The sequence below is a fragment of the Cygnus atratus genome, chromosome 7, assembly GCF_013377495.2.
Source record: "Cygnus atratus isolate AKBS03 ecotype Queensland, Australia chromosome 7, CAtr_DNAZoo_HiC_assembly, whole genome shotgun sequence".
Taxonomy (NCBI): domain Eukaryota; kingdom Metazoa; phylum Chordata; class Aves; order Anseriformes; family Anatidae; genus Cygnus; species Cygnus atratus.
In genome coordinates this window covers 26242642-26259469 of record NC_066368.1, presented here as the reverse complement: position 1 = coordinate 26259469, position 16828 = coordinate 26242642, and the positions used below count along the sequence as shown (strand labels likewise).

General features: G+C 35.6%; 1 protein-coding gene across 1 annotated transcript in view; it reads right to left on the bottom strand.

Moving 5' to 3' along the window:
- Nucleotides 1-16828, bottom strand: part of CTNNA3 (catenin alpha 3) — a 467780-nt gene that overhangs the window by 189896 nt on the left and 261056 nt on the right. Inside the window, exon 8 of the mRNA XM_035543318.2 lies at nt 705-785. Within this exon, the coding sequence (XP_035399211.1) occupies nt 705-785 (81 nt within the window). The remainder of the gene's footprint in view (nt 1-704; nt 786-16828) is intronic.

Genomic DNA, 16828 nt, shown 5'->3' with positions numbered 1-16828 from the left:
AGATGAAATGAGAGCAGTATGTGCTCATGTTCTGTGTGGCCACAAATTTTTCATATGATTATGTGGGACAACCTGTCTCAATGTTCTACAGGCCTTTCAGTTCTCCTTCCTAAGCTGGCTCTTGAAGCTGCAAGGATGTAAGCACAGCTGATGTCTACTGCTCACCTTCTGCAATACACCACAGTTATGGATTTTGTCTTCCACTAGCTTTAGGATACTGGGATGCAAAACGTGAGTGTGGACTGTAGACCAAGTATTCTCAGTACCCTTCTCTCTTACTAAGTCCCCACAACAGTGGGGAACTAGACCTGGTGGTCCCTCCAAAGTATCTATTCCAACAACAAATAATAAAGTGAATGAAAATTCAGGAATATTTAAAATAAAACTATTCTTGATTTCCAAAGTACATTACTGATGTATTTCTACAGAAAATACTTATACATATGCTCTCTTAGATATGTACACATGCAGAGTTTTGCCTATGTATATACACATGTACAGACGATATCTACATTTGGTAGTTTTTTTTGCTCAATTTTGACAATTTGGAAGTAGATATTCTCTGGAATATTGTAATTATCTTCAGTATTTCATTAACATAGAAGAAAGCTTTATTTTTGAAGTGCAGCACTATGTAGTCTGAAAATAGCAATTTATCTAAGCCTCTAGGTCTACCGTTTCTACCAGTTCCCCAGTTTGTTTACCTGTCTGCGAAGGTCTCTTGTCTTCTTGCACATACTATCTATTGCAACATTCAAAGCATTATTTTTTTCTTTCTTGTCAGTCTGTAAAAAATGACAGAAAAAAAAAAACAATGGTTATTTACAATCTCTTAGAAACTATGCTCTTTGTGTCCTCAGTTCGTCAAAGCATTTGATAAATCATATGTGCTTACAGTTTTGTTGTTTGTTTTTTTTTCTAGTCTCATTGCATTTCAGGAACCAGTACCCCTACAGCCACAGAACACTGATTTGTGATGTTGAGCAAAAGTCCACAGAATCAAAACATGTTTTGCTAGCTGTATGTAGGATAGAAATTAAACACTTTTCATCTTCTGAATTGCTGTAATACAGAAATTTATAGTCCAAGGTTACTTATGGAACAACGTTAATATAATTATTATTATTGATTCCAATCTATTATCACCACATTCATGTGGAAAATCACTTTTTCTCTCTATAAGCAGTTTATAAACTCAGATGGCCTCAGTGCAGTTTGATAGTGCTTTAATCTGCAGCATTTATTATTTTACTCCAACAGAGCAGAATGAGTGAGTTTCAAAACATCCACAACATTGCAATGCAAACTCAATAAACAGTCAATGAAAACATGAAAACAGACATTCTTTTCATTTAGCAGCACATTCATTCTTGGCATCAACAGAAGATTGAGCTATTGAGATATTTCAGATGCCTTTACAGAATCAGCTATATACCTTCCAAACAATCTTCTTATTTCTATCCATAAGCAAAGAGCTTATGTCATTACTACCTATTTGAAAAGTACAGTTCGCATTCTATTCTACCACCCAGCATTTTTCCTATACAATAGCACCATAGTTGTTCTATATCTACTAATTGTTTGAACAATCTTTTTCTTATGTTAGTACATAACCTATATGAGAAACAAAAATGTCTGCTGAACATTGTTTCTCTAAAGCAATCATTCATTGCTCACTAACTTGGATTGCTCTGGTCTAAAGGAAAGAAACCCCAGTAAAAGTATCTTTACATAATGTCTTAAGTCAGTACTCATAACATGTCTGGAGAAAGGACTATATTCTCCTAAATGTCAAAGAAATAGCTTATGTTTACTAACCACAGTATTTGGACCTCAGCTATAGTACACTACTAAGTTTATATTATGAACATAACACATCATACCAAAATAAATATTAGTGAAAACAGAAGTAGTCATACCTCAGTATGTACCCAGCTGTATAGCCTTCTTATACACACTATATAATATTTCAGAGTTATTTCATTGCTAAAAATAAATAAAAACGTCTGTGAACAAAGCAATATGCTTAGTATTAAAGCAGAAACTAGTGATGGTCAGGAAAAAGCTTTTTTATTACATTACACGTTGACTTGTAATATATGTCTCAAAATGAGTAACTTTTTCCATCAGATGAAGGGAACAATTACTTTCAAAAATTATTTCAAGATTCATGCTAACATAGAAATTTCCCTATTACCTCCAGTTTCTGAAATTGCTTATAATCTTCAAAGGGAGGAGATCAAACATACATCTTGGAGAGAGAGGTCATTACAGTAATGTGACCATTTCTCCTACCAACACTTGCATAGGAACCAAAGTAAATAAAGACTCTTGTAATGCTTTGCAAGCTATTGTCAGCTTTGACAACAAAACTGATCCTTTCTGAACTGCTAGGAAAACAGGACTAACAAAAGCATTGTCGATACGAGTCAGTTCAGCGTATATCTACACATTTTTCAGATGATAAAGACACAGTTCCACAGTGGCACATGCTTTAAAACCTTAGTATTTAGAGCTTATTTGTCTAACAAGACAGAATCCATGTAAAACACTGGGTTTTTTTAAACGTTCCCTGGTAAGCCGCAACTTCAAAGGTGGCAACTAATAATACAGTTGGTTCTAAGCAAACCTACATCACTGAGGCAGCAAATAGGAAATAACCTTACTCAACAAGCATAAAAATATGAACAGAAGAAAAAAATATGAACAGCAAACAAATAAAACACCTTAGTTTGCAAATTCTTAATATAACTATCAGTAATCAATGTCCAGAAAGCAAACCTAACTACAATTGAAGTTATTCTTCACCTTGAGTTTTCCCCATGAACTAAAGGTACTGTAAAATGCAGCTTCCAGATGAAGAATGTGGACAGGTCAAGAATATGGTTAGCTTCATAGCTTCAGACTCTCTTTCTTCCTTAAAGAATTATGTAAAACTCCAAAACATGCATTACTGTTTGGATAAATCATTCTTACAAAGATTTAAGTATTTCAAAATTGTTTAATCTATTAGGGGGACACCTGGCTAAAAAATCTACTGCAAGAGTAGTCTTAAGTATTAATGGCCTGGTATAGTATTGTCCAGTTTGTGATATATGTGATCCATTGGTCCTAAGTACTTTTGAACACTGAATTACTCTTTCAGTTAACCTTATATTCTTCTGCAGATTTTCATCTCAGATACCTACATGACAGTAACCACTGAAGTTCTACAATTGCTGACTACACTTTTTAAATAGCTTAAAAACACCAAATTCACTATTTTAAAAATATGTATTACAAACAATGGCATACAGAAACTAAACACAATCTGAACATATCCACAGTATATTCTACTCCCCATTAATATAGCTAACGTGTCTGTGTTGGAAATATTTTGCATCTGCTTGTCAATTAATGTTGCTCTCATGACTGCTGTACTTAAAAACAAAGAAACTAATCTTCCCTGAAATAGTTCATTCCCACAAAGGTGACTGAATAAAGGAAAGGGCTAGGAAAATGATGCATGTTATACTAGACTCTGGTTTCCAAACATCATGCAACTGAGCTCACCCCTTTATCTCAGTTTTCCTGCCTTCAGCTACAGTTTTATTCTGTAAAATATATGTAGTAATAGCTATATGGCTCCCTTGTGAAGATATTACAAGCAATATCCAGCTCCTATTTCAATGCATTTTAAACACAAGACACGTTTTACAAGCACAAAATCACATTGTTATTAACACTTCAATAAGTGAAAACAAGTTACTTTTAATTAACACTGCATAGCCTGAAGATAAATGCTAAGTATTGCCAACAATACAGGCTTACCCTTTTCATATGCTGGCAAAAAACAGTAGTTGAATGACTTAAAAACTACACATGCAGAAATGCTTCCCTGACAGGTTTTCATTTAAAATAGAAAATATCTTAGTGCAAATCCTCAGTTGAAACAAATCACCAGATCTACAGTGCTGTTAATAGACTTCATTTGTATCAGCAGGGAATCATGACCATCATGGGCATTACAGACCCTTCTTTACTCCAAGATACACTAATGCAAACAAATGTGCTTGCCTTAGCTACACAACCTTGAAGGACTCAAGGACATGTCTCCAGCGGTTGGGACATGCCAACAGTTAACAGTATTAACAAAGACAGCAGTAATTTCCAACTTTATACTTTTTTGATTTCAAGAGAGAGCTTAAACAAAAGAATATCATTATTTTGATAAGGTATTTATACTTTTTTATATCACATAGTGCTACAAATGTTTACCCAATAGTTGTATTATGTCTCCTGTCTGAACAGTAATTTGAAGATTATAAAGAAGATTTGGGCAAAACTACCTAAGTGACAATCTAATCTCTTCAGGTACTGAGGTTCACAGACAGAGGCTAGCTTTATAATAAGGTTACAGTTAGCCACAGGTATTAAAATAGTAAATACTGTCATCATTCTGTGAATCCAAGAGGCAACATCCCTTTTAGCAGTAATCAAGAATGCAGTTACAATAGAGAAATGAAGTATTCTTACCAGCAGGACTAAAATAAAAAGATCTGGCTAAGTGAAATAGAGCTAATGTATTTACGTATACACTGATGGTAAAGTATTCACAAGGATTAATGTAAATCTTGCAAGGCTGCAACTCCCTGAAGTCCCCTTACAGTCACCAAAGAGAAAAAGGAAACATTTTAGCATCACCTCTGAAAGGCCTGAGCCTCATTCTAGTCACTACAGAGGGTGGTGAAAGAGATTTAGTTTATCAAGTTGAATTTTTGTCTTGAGAACAGTTCCCCAAAATATTCACACACATCTGTAGACTCTAGTTTTTCAGTGTTGTGGAGTAAAAGGGAGCAGTATTAATTTATTTTATCACATCCATGGCGAGATGAGATCAGAAGACTTCTCTGAATTCTGTATTCCAGAACAGCTGGAGTCTGAGCTATAAACTTAAACAAGATATTACTTTGGTCCAAAAGGATTCCTGCAGTATCTGTATGGCAACAACACAGTCAGGAGATTCTACCCATGCCATTATCTAGGGCTTTAAGATACAGGAGCTGAACTGGGATCTTGATTGCATACAAGAGAAGTGAGGATCTATCTGGGGTCCACAGACTGGAAGAGTGATGGTGGAGTAGTGAACGCAGAGCCTGGGACTTAAGCCTCACTCTAAATTTGTAAACTATACCATCCTTCTTGGCCAAGTCATCTTTGAAGGAATAAATATGTGCAAGTACTAGGCAGTATAAGGTTATAAAGATACTGTAAACCTTGTATGTCCTACCTGTCTATGAGTGCCATTGACTACAAAAAATGCAAAGCATGAAGTTATTTATCTAGACAGAAATCCTGACTTTCTTTCCTTATACACCACTGTAAATGATTGTTTGTAAACAGGCAGAATAGGCTTCAGATAAACAAGGTGTTCCTGATGTTTGAAATATTTAGCTAGAAAGGTCTAACACAAGTTCATCTTGCATTACTAGACTCACATATAGATTTAAAATAACAGAAGTTAAAATATTGCAATGATCCTTCACTAGAATGTTAAAATTTACATACATGATCAAAACCAACTTCCTATCATTAATCCATATAGTACTCAAAGGCTCTGCTGAAAACAGATTTTCATACTTAAAAAGACTACAGCCAGAAACTGAACCTATGTTTTGTGTCCTGGGACGTGTCTATACCTAAACTGTCATACAATTTGGAAAAGACTAAATAGGAATAAAGTGTGATTTTCACTGCTTACCAACAGCAGCTGTACCACAACTTGGTGAAAAAAGTCTTTTGATTTACTTCAAAGTCCAAAGGTCAATTTTATTTTCAAAAAGACCAGCACATTTATTGTAATCAGTTCGCTGTGGAAACCTTCTAAAAAATGTCAAGCTAAAAGGTAAACACCAATCAATACTATAAGTTAACAAACGTCAGAGCTCTAATTAAATGACTGATCATAGTCCAGGCTATGTGTTGACTTACTAGAATCCTATATTAGACAATGATAAGGTCTTGTACATTGTAATGAAAAAATAATAATTATCACACAACCCAAGTAAGACATTTAAGTAAAGTCACAGTCCTTAAAGAGATATCAGGCATTTTATGTCCACTGTCACAATTTAGCATTTAACATCTTTTTGTACGTGGTGTTTATAAATGTTTCCGCTTTTGAATTAAAAAGCCATTTTGAACTCTAGAGAAAACGGTAACAGTGATGAAAAAAGCTGTATCTAGTATAAAAAACAGTTCCACGCTTTTGTGTGTGTTGAAACGAAGTTGTCATTAATGAGGAAAATTACATTAACAGGTTTGTGCAAAAGCAAAAATATCATTTTCTTTCTTACCCAGCTCATGGACACACTGTCAGTTCAAAACATTTTGTGCAATTCAGCAAAGTAAGGAAGAATGCAAGCATCTATCTTAAAAAACACAAAACAAAACAAAAACAAAGCCCTTGTAAGGGAGGACGCAGGCCAATCCTGTTGTGCTCCTCATTTATATTAAAATATATGAACTAAAAGAGAAGGGCCAAGAAGTTTGTCACTTTGATTAGAGTGGGCTTGCCCCAAAGAAAAACATTAAAATTAGTGGCAGTGTCTCTGCCGCTCAGTAAGTAAATAAAAGTAATTTCACTGCTTACTTACTTGGCTGGAAAAAGACAAAATACTTACTCATCATCTTGAAGGTCACGTGCAGAGCTGAGCAATCTGAGATGAAGCACGGTAGAGAGCTTGGCTGTGAAACACCTGTGACAGGTGCCAAGTCTGGGACAGCCACACCACATGAAGGATAACAAGACCCCAGAAACATCCCCATGATGGGAACAATATAACACAGCATGGGAGGTCCAAGTCAGCAGTGTTTGAATAAACACTTTTTCACAATTACTGTCAAAGTGAGGACTCACGGCAGATTTCCATGGGGACAGCCTCCCTCCCTCCTTCAGAAACCTCTGGCTAGACAAACAAGCAAGTGGAAACATGTAAATCAAACCCCACTCCCAGCAGCAGTCCTCATTCTGGTTCACATGCTTGCCACCAGGCTGCTCTGTAAGCCTCCTCACCTTTCCCTTGCTCCCTGCGCTGCCCATGCCAGTGGTGGCAACTCCACAGAAGCAGAGACTTGCTACATGTGTACTCATGGTGTTAGGACCCCTAGCACACCTGTTTCCCTTGGGGCACTTTGAATGTTCTATTACCCAAACATGAAAATTAAGTCTCGGCTGTCCTATTATCGAACACCTCTTGTACCCAAATGCATCTGACTTCTTAAATCAATCTAATACAAAGAAACTACTCAAAAATTTTTGTCTTGCTGCCTTCTTGCCTCATTTTAGACTGTTAAATCCTTCAGTGCCGTTATGGTCTTCCAGTATACTAGGAACAAAAACTCTTACAATCAACAGGCAAAAAACAAAAGAATTTAAATACTGTTAAGAATATCTTTGTATTTTCTTTTACCATGTCATGTATTATAAGACCCTAAGAGTATTTGTCCCATACATGCAGAGCGCATGGAAACAGCAGTTTACTCTTCAAGTTTGCAACTTGCACTGCAACTACAAACTGCAACTTCCATGTAAAAAGCAAGATCCCTTGTTGAAGGTCGTAATCTCTAGCTAACAAACTAAAACCACGAGCTTCTCCAAAGCTATAGATCTCAATGGACAAATCTTTCAGATTTGAACACAGAAAGAAACCAGGTGGATTTGAACAGTTTACAACTGTAGTTTACAAGTATGTCTCATGATTTTAAACAAACTTTCAAAAAGACTTTGTTCCTGAAAGAGATAAGAGTACCTTTTTTGTTGCAAATAACGTCACTGAAACAATGGGACTCTTTAGACGCACAGTTATATGCACATTTCCCCCCTCCCCCTTTTTTTTTTTTCTCCCAAAAATCTTTAGGATTCAGTAGTGACATCTTGTTAACTGCTGTCTGAGGTATCTCTTAAATGAACATTTCAAAGTTATTCAAGGAATCCTCTGACAAAACAGTAAAGAAAGAACTTGACATTTTTGACGTTATAAAGAACAAAAATTCTTCTGAAAAGCCAAAAGCTTCCAGACCTTTTCATACAGCATTTCAAAGCATACTTTTACTGTACATCAAAAGCCTGCAAAAGGAAATTCATTTACAAGAATATTTAATGCCTTTCTCTGTTAATACATGGAATACAAAGAACAAATAGCCCACAAGTATTTTAAGTTGAAAACTCTATATTTACTCAGTAATAGATTCCCTACTCACTCCAATACACATAGCCTAGTGCACTTTTTCTAAAAACACCTGAGTCAAGGAAGCCAGCTTCTGTGAAAAACAAGTAATTGTATTTAAAAAAACAAATTAATTAAATGACAAGGGCATGAAAAATCATATGCAATTGAGCAAATAAGGAATCTTTCATGTGGAACTGTTTCTCATTATACATTTTTTTTTCCTTCAACATCTGCAATATGAGATTGCTGGTTTTTTTCCTCTCAAGCCATCATGGACAGCTCCCTATAGATCTAATGCCGTGAGATGTGAAGTTCCTCATAAGAAATGAATTACCTCAACCTCTATCGATATCAGTTGGAGTGCAGAGGGCTCTCTCCTCACTGTGTGAATTACCCTTTCTCAATCAATATACAGGAAAAGTCTTGAATGTAAAGCCTTCTCAGTTTAACTCCCTTTTAGCATTCAGCTTTAACTAGTTCCTAAGAGTGAAAAGTGGATTTAATTCTAAATGAGCATGGATAAAATAGCCTAAAAAAAAAAAAAAAAAAAAAAAAAAAAAAAAAAAAAAAACAGAATGTATAACCCTTTAAATAAAAAATTATCCAGAAATTGTCAGATCGTAACTAATCCTATTTTCTCAGAAATAATGATGTTGCTGGAATATTGCACATTCTCATTCACTCTCTGAAACATTGGTGCGAGGCAAAACTGAAGTTGGGGAGGGTAGCCAAGGTGCTTTCAAGGACAGTGATGGACCCCAGCTTCTGGTAAGAGAAAGAGGATTGTAAATTCTCTCAAAAGTGGACTGCAAGCAAGCCACAGAAGGGAGGGAGAAACCTATGTTGTTTTGAATTTTTGTTGTTTCTTTCTGATATATAAGGTCAAAATATCATGATATCAGCTTTTCACTTGTTTTTTCACATTTGAAATATCAGAAAATTTCAGTATGATTCCAAGATGGCCCTAAAACAACCCATGATTTCCTAATATTTGTTTGGGAAAAAGAGTCACAGAAAGTGAACGTATCATAGCTGGTCTGTTGCAAAGCAAATAAAATGATTGCTTACTGTTTCTAATGCAAAACCAAAAGCCACATGTACTTCCTATTTGAAACACAAGTTTTTACACTTCACAGAGAAATCATAAAGGCCAATGGTACTTTACTTTGGGTTGTACTTCAGCTTTACAACTATCTGAGGAAATCGTAAGGAAGAAAAAAAAATATTTTGATCAGATATTGTCTTATTCACTGATGATGCAAGGAGGGAAGGCAAACAACTAGAAATAGAGCAATATCCACAGCATGAAACAAACAAGACACATACTGAAGGTTCATCTGCTTTTCACTATGGAGCAATGTTCTAAGTCCCAGGTACAAAAGTTTTTAATTGAATATCCATCTACCATTCATCAAAGTGTTCTGGCAGCGTTACAGCAGTAAAATAGGAAATTAGTTGGAGAAAAGCTCATCCTACAGCAGTAACATAAGACTGTCCTATGATGAACTATCATATAAATTGCTTGGAGATTATATGTTGTTATGTGAGGAATGAAGGGGATGGAAGGGGAGGAAAATTTGAAATAAAATACAGCATAGCTGCTAAGACAGTCCATCTCATCCAAATTGTTTAGAGGGTTTAGCTGTGCTCTAAATCAAAAAGTTATGGTCTTAAACAGGAACCATAAACGAGGAAAAATCTCCAGCCCTAAGCTACTGGAATTCTTCCATACCTGGAGATGCACTGAGTACAAGTTCCAGAGCAGTATTTCTTCCACAAAGCAAAGGCATTTTTCAAAACAACAAAAAAAATCTTATTGTTATTTCAGATGTTGTATTTTAATGCAATACATACAACTTAGTTTCTAACAGACTCCAGATAACTGTAATAACATTTAAATCAATCAGCATTTTTTATTAAAAATGTATAGAATTTAAGTGATTAAAATAATATTCCTGACTAAAAGAATCTCACTTTCAGGTCCTCATAGCCACTCCATATCATCCAATACCATCAAGCACTTTCTCCTTTTATTTCCATTACACCAGTGACACAAAGATATAAGTAAGTCAGAACTGTGAAACTGAGATTTTTTTTTTCCTTCATGCAGCTCTGTCTTTATGTTGACATGTTTATTTTTCGGAGACAATCATATGATCCTATTAAGAGTTAGAGAACAGAGATGAGATTTCTTTTAATGGAACACCAGCATGCTTTGTGATACTCTTGTATCACTATGGATGTACAAGGGATGTAATTTCCCTAAGGTTACCTTGACCTGAAATTTCAGCTAGGCATATGTCTATCAGCAAAGGGAATCCCACTTGTAATTATTCTTTAAAGAAACATTCATTTCACACACACACAACTCATACTGTGTAATATTTCTGTGGAATGTTTTGAAGGAAGGAAGCAGTTTGAGACAAACAAGGCTGTTTGTTCATTGGAGAATTTGGTCTGCAGGTAGAAACCATATTAAAATGTCTATTTGTCAAAGACTTCAGCTCAAGACCTGGCAAATTTAGGGTGTTTCAACTAGTATGCACGTTATGGGTTTAGTTTTATTAAAAAACATCCTTAAAAGTAGAAGTTAAAGCCTGAAATCCCAAATAGGTAAAAGCTATAGTTCCATGTAGTTATGTACTAAATGTATTGGTTAATCCCTTTCTAAACCAGAGCAACTCATTCAACACAACACCATACTTTAATATAATCTGTGAATCTAAGAGGCTGCGAGTCACTTAAGAATGTGCAATGAATGAAAGTCCAGCTCTTAGGGAGAGGAATAAGGCAATTGGTTTAAATATTTAGCTCTCAAATTTACAAGTATTTCAACTAAACACTCGTCAGAATCATCTACATACATTGAATCCAGATTGAATGAATTCCTTTGTACATGCATTATCTATACAGAAGACTACAACATAATTGATAGCAACCTAAGATGCTTTGCGGATTCTAAGAGCAAATAATAGTTGATGCAATCACTTCACCAGGTGAATTCAGCACTATCAGTCACTCCTGACTAAAACATATCATTTTTTAAACACAACGAAATGACTCTAGGTGTTATTCCCTGAAGCTTGTGACTAAACGCTTTCAATACACAAATCTTATTTAAAAAGTCACAACTGTTAACTAGAGAAAATCTATTCTACTCAAGATAGTTTCTGTTGTTAGCACTTATGGGGAAAAGAACACGAAAGAGATTGATAGAAGAACACTTGAATGATCCTTTCACACTGTCAACTGCCAGGAAAGAGGCCATTGCATAGCCATTTATTTAGCAGATTGATTTGGACAGTGAGAAACCTGAGTGTTACTGTGGTTGTTGGATTATACTCTCAGTACAAGTTTGAAGATCCTGGGTTTCTGTGCTACCAGAGAGAAAAGAAAGAAGCAATTTATTAAATGTAGCGGCTAAAAAACAGAGCAAGGGAGGCTGTATGTAATGGCATGCAGGGAAGACCACTGAAAATTATAGTCTCTACAGGGTAGATTTGCAAAACAATGCATGAGATCAAGAAAGTCTGCTATTCAGGCCATATTGTTCTGCAGTTCTGTGCAGAAATTATCTGCATTTTTTCCTATTTATTTTTGCACAGAAAAACAAAACAAAATGAATGTATCTATGAAAAAATTCAAACTCAACATGCAATGCTGTTGACATTCTAATGAAGTGATCATACTTTATGTTGGAGATTACCTTTCTGCAGGACTTTAACTTAAACATTTTAGAGAGATTTTTTTCCTAAATTAAGAACACCAAATTTCAAAAAAGAAAAGGAAAGAGAAGTATGTAACTAGAACAGAGTCAGTAGAAAAGTAACTAGGTATTATGATGAATAAAGCTAGGAGCAGAAAAAAAGATTCATTCAAGGTTTAAGAGAGATGTGTGTGAAGTAAAATACAGTGCTGATGCATCAGTAATTGGTTTAAGACAGAGTAAGCTTTCAACTGTAGGCAGCAAAGACCAAGTAAGTGGTCATGACAAGTCCTGATAATAGCACAAAGCTCAAGCAGACCATTAAGACACGGGCAGAAGAAAAGATACAGGATGTACAGTGACTTACAGCAACAGAAGGTAAGAGTCATACACTGATGAAGTTTGGAGGTCAAGGGGAATACAACCTTGTACAGGCTCTCTTGGACTAGTGATTTTAACAGCTTTTAGGCAGCTATATGTAATTCAGAAATTAATAACAAAATTTCTCTGCAACAGAGAAATGAATGGCTAGTCATTTGTAATGACATCAGTTATCTCAAAGTGGAATCAGGCAAAGTATCTGAAAACCGAATGGCATGAGGTGGTTCCATGGACTACCACAACTGAATGTGCATATTGTATCACAAGCAAAAAAAAAATTAAAGATTCAGTCTAGATTCTATCAGAAGATACTGTATTTTAAAAGTATGTTACTCAGGTCTCATCAAGAGATCAATAAAAATGACAAGCCCACTATTTAGCCCACTATTTAGTAACGTTGTACTGAAAGCAGGCAAGTATTCTATTTCTTTAGGATACCTTGGTGTATTTTTATCAGCATGCTAACAGATACAGGCTGGTATGCTGCCACCATAGAGTAGAAAAAAGTGAGAAAAGGAACTTAAAGAAAAATTAGAAGGTCAGAAAACATAATATAGTAACAGTTTTTTCATTGATGCAGTAGTATCACAGAGCTCAAAAGAACATTTTTTCCTGTAAAACTTATACTCATTCCTTCACTTTCAATGACACACATGGCTGAAATCTAACTAGTAACCTTTTCTTTCTGTAAAAGTGTTACCGAATTATATGAGTTTAAAAAATGTTAAATATACACAAAAGTCAGAAGATTAGACGGAAAAAGTTAACTATGACCATTGTAAATATTTTTCACTACTTGTAATGTACATGTAAATTCACAGGCAGATACGCTTATATAAAAGAAATACTTGGGTTGTTATAATCATTCACCTGTAACTGGGGTCTTCAAAGATATGTATTCTGTTTGTGTATTTCAAAATTGGATACATTCATGCACCACTGTGTAAGACTTGAAAGTTTTCATTGTACTATCTACAGATTATTTGGCTCCTGTGCTTCCCTTATTGCTCCTCAACATTTTTGTATGCAGGTCAGAGCAACTGTCACTAGTTCAGTTACCTCTCAATGACATGACTGAAGAATAATAAGGAACAGAAAAAGGTGGAAATCAAACGTACTCACTGACTGCACACTGCAAGGAACAGTTTATTGGTAAGGAAGCCTTCTTTGCAAGTCCTTGTACATATGCTAACCACAGGTGCAGTCAGTTATCATGTTCTTTTATTACTTGGCGGATAGCTTTGGAATACAAATACTGATGGTAGCACCATGCTGCAAAAAGCTACATCATCTCCTGATTCTTCAAAGATGTTGCAGCAATTAGTAAGTGACAATGAAGCTCTAGGTGGCAGCACAACAACCACTGAGAGTTACAACCTCAAGCCCAGACATCAGTTTTTGAGGATTATTGTAGGATGCCTCATTTCAGCAGTTTATTTGCAGGCCCAGATGCAGCTTAGTCTTATACAGTCTTCTCACAAATAGTTGGACACAGATCTCCCAATAGTAAGCATCAATAAATAGAAAAATTTAGAAAGGGATTGTTTACTGACTCTTTGCGGTAAACGAAAAACGTGGAAAAACCACAATATGCAAGCATGCATTTAAAGATTAATGTATGCTAATGCTAGCATGCATCCTGCTGATAGGACCTGATAGATTTGAAGAATCTTAATTCCTCCGTCTGCTGCTTCAAGTTTTGTTGCTATTAACTACATATCTATGCATACGTTGATATGCATAGGTGTATTACTCAAAGGCGTCAGGACATCACACATACATAGGCAGATGTAATGCAGGTAATTATGTCAAACTGTATCTGGGTCACTTCATACACACTCTTTGGACTGAAAGAACTGCCATTACTCATGCTAATTGAATGGAAATTTTAGAACACTAAGTGTGCAAAACTGACTAACCGGACAACTTACCGTATTCGAGAACCACTTGTTCAAGCATTGCAAATCAATGAAAAAATGTTTTATTAATTTGAAATATCGATGCTCACTGCTGTCATGCAAAATTATGTAAATAAATGCCATTAAAAGAGAGCTTAGCATGTAGTAAAAATGCAAACTAGAGTCTGAGAATTAAGATAATGCTGACACTTATCTTACTTGAGGCTTTCATGAATACTTGTTATTGTACCATGAATAGTATGGCAGAAAGTAAGCTTTGTTCTGTAATCCCTCCCACTCCACTCCTGCTGCATCAAGAGATATCCCTGGAAAAATACTGTAAAATCAGCTCTGATTAAATAACAAAGGTAAAATTACATGTCTGTTTGTAGAAAAAAGCTGGGATCGGTTCAAGTATCAACTGTTTGAGAAAGTACAGAAACACATTAGAAAACTCAGTGTTGAAACTCAGTTTGGCATCAACTTTCCTATGGAAAGCAGTATTTAAAAATGCAGTTGTTATATCAAATTCACCTCAGCATGGTTATGCTTCCAAACTGCCACAACAACTGCTTAAAAACAAACATTTGTTATTATCACCTTAATCAAACTACTTCAATTTATCACACTGAATATGAACGCTTAAATGCCTATCCTTTCAGGGATATTAAATCCTGAAAGATGCAGATGTTCATTTGTAACTAGAGTATGCGTTTCAACGTAGGCAACACAGCTCTACAATCACATGACAGCATTATAAATTAAAGACAACTAAAACAATAATTGAACAAAACCACATTAATGGAATCCAACAAAATATGAGAGCAAGTGTACATGAAAAGGCTTTATGTCAGATTGTGCTGATAGCAAAAGAGAAAATGGATGCTGTACTAAACCATATAACATAAAGAGCAAATCTGATGTGACACAGCGTCTGAGAAGAATGTTAATAAGAGCAAAATCAAAATAATAAACAGAAGTGAATGGGAAAGCTAAGCAGAAAAGCCAAAGTAAATATTCCAGGCAAGGTTAGTTGTGTAATTACAAAAGAGAAATCAAGTGATAAATTATGGAAGAGTTGTTCCCTATTCACAAGGAGTGAGTGAGAAGAGTACTAGCAACTGCTGCAAGTTTGCAGAACTGAGGCTTGGTTTCGGTTGCTTAAAACTATCAAGCTCAGGCTCACCTTTTCTTTGTATGACTGATAAACTTCTTTCATGCTCAGCCATAACAACAGTATATTCATACAGGACATTCTTACTACACTCAGGATGTCTCAAATGGAAACTAATGCATAGCATTAACTGCTATCAAAGACATATACAGACGGGTTAATAACTTAAGGGTACTGAGATAGAAAACAAACAAACAAACAAAAATAAACCACACTCAAACATCAATGTGGTGAAGTCGGAGACTCTTCTTCCAAAAGATTTCACTCTCAGTGCTTTGTTCAACTATGCTGTGTACAGGAACATGGGGGAGAAAAGCCAAGATACTTGCAGATTATCTTTCTCCTAATCCAGGTTCTAGAACTGAATCCTGGAACACCATCTAGAGAAACTATGGCGATTAAACAAAACCATAGAGAACCATGCCACTATCTGAAGTCAGAAGATGGCAATAAATTACATGCCATGATCCCTACACACTGCTATGCCCTGCCTAAAGGCATTTAGCCTGTGAGAGCAGTGCAGGTGTTAAATAAGGGCAGCTACTTGCATTTGTGGACATTTGACTAAAAGCTGTCCTACCTACTGGCATTCAATATCACTTTGAAAGATAAATACAGATAGGTTCTACCTGGAATCTGTATTTAAAGAAAAACAAGACAACAAAACTGAAAGATTCAATGCATCTGTTGAAAGAGCTAGTAAACCTAAATATACCATAGCCAACCTTGTTGATAAAGCTGAAAAAAAAATAAAATAAGAACAGGCTGCTAAGAAGCATAAAAATGCTTTGCTTTCATTTTCATATATAATTGAAATACCAAAGAATAGAATACTCAAGAGACTATAAATGATACATGATGAAAATCAGTGAAGAAACAATCATGCAACTGGAATCAGGCATCAGTCCTACAGAATGTTCAACATAGGGTAGAGAGTGACAGTAATTGCCAATTCCTGCTAATTTTAAATTTCTAAAGTTGTTCCATGCAATGCTGTCATCCCTGAATTTATAAAATATGCATTAGAATTAAAAAACGCATCATCACCTAGAAGCTAGTGCCTCAAATGCATCATCACTTAGAAGCTAGTGCCTCATCTACTTCAAGCGTGATATGCACAGACACTGCTGGAAAATGAAGGCATTGGCTGACTCCAGAGACTGAGGCAGAAAATGAACTGCTTCCCAGTTAGGGAATAAGTGGAGTAATGGAAGACGGAAAGTTGAGCACTAACAAGCCAGATGGCAGAATGGCATCTTGGGAAGGCTAACACAGGGAGGTCTGAAACAGTATCTCTAATTTTCAACAGGTTTGCTGTTGACTTAGTAGGCAGCAATGTTGCAATGCAAAGCAGGGCTTTATCAATCAGTTTGTTCCCATCTTTTGAAGGAGAAAATGAAGTTCATGATGTTCTAGATTCAGCTGGGGTAGTTAGTTTTCCTCCTAGTAGCTGTGGTTT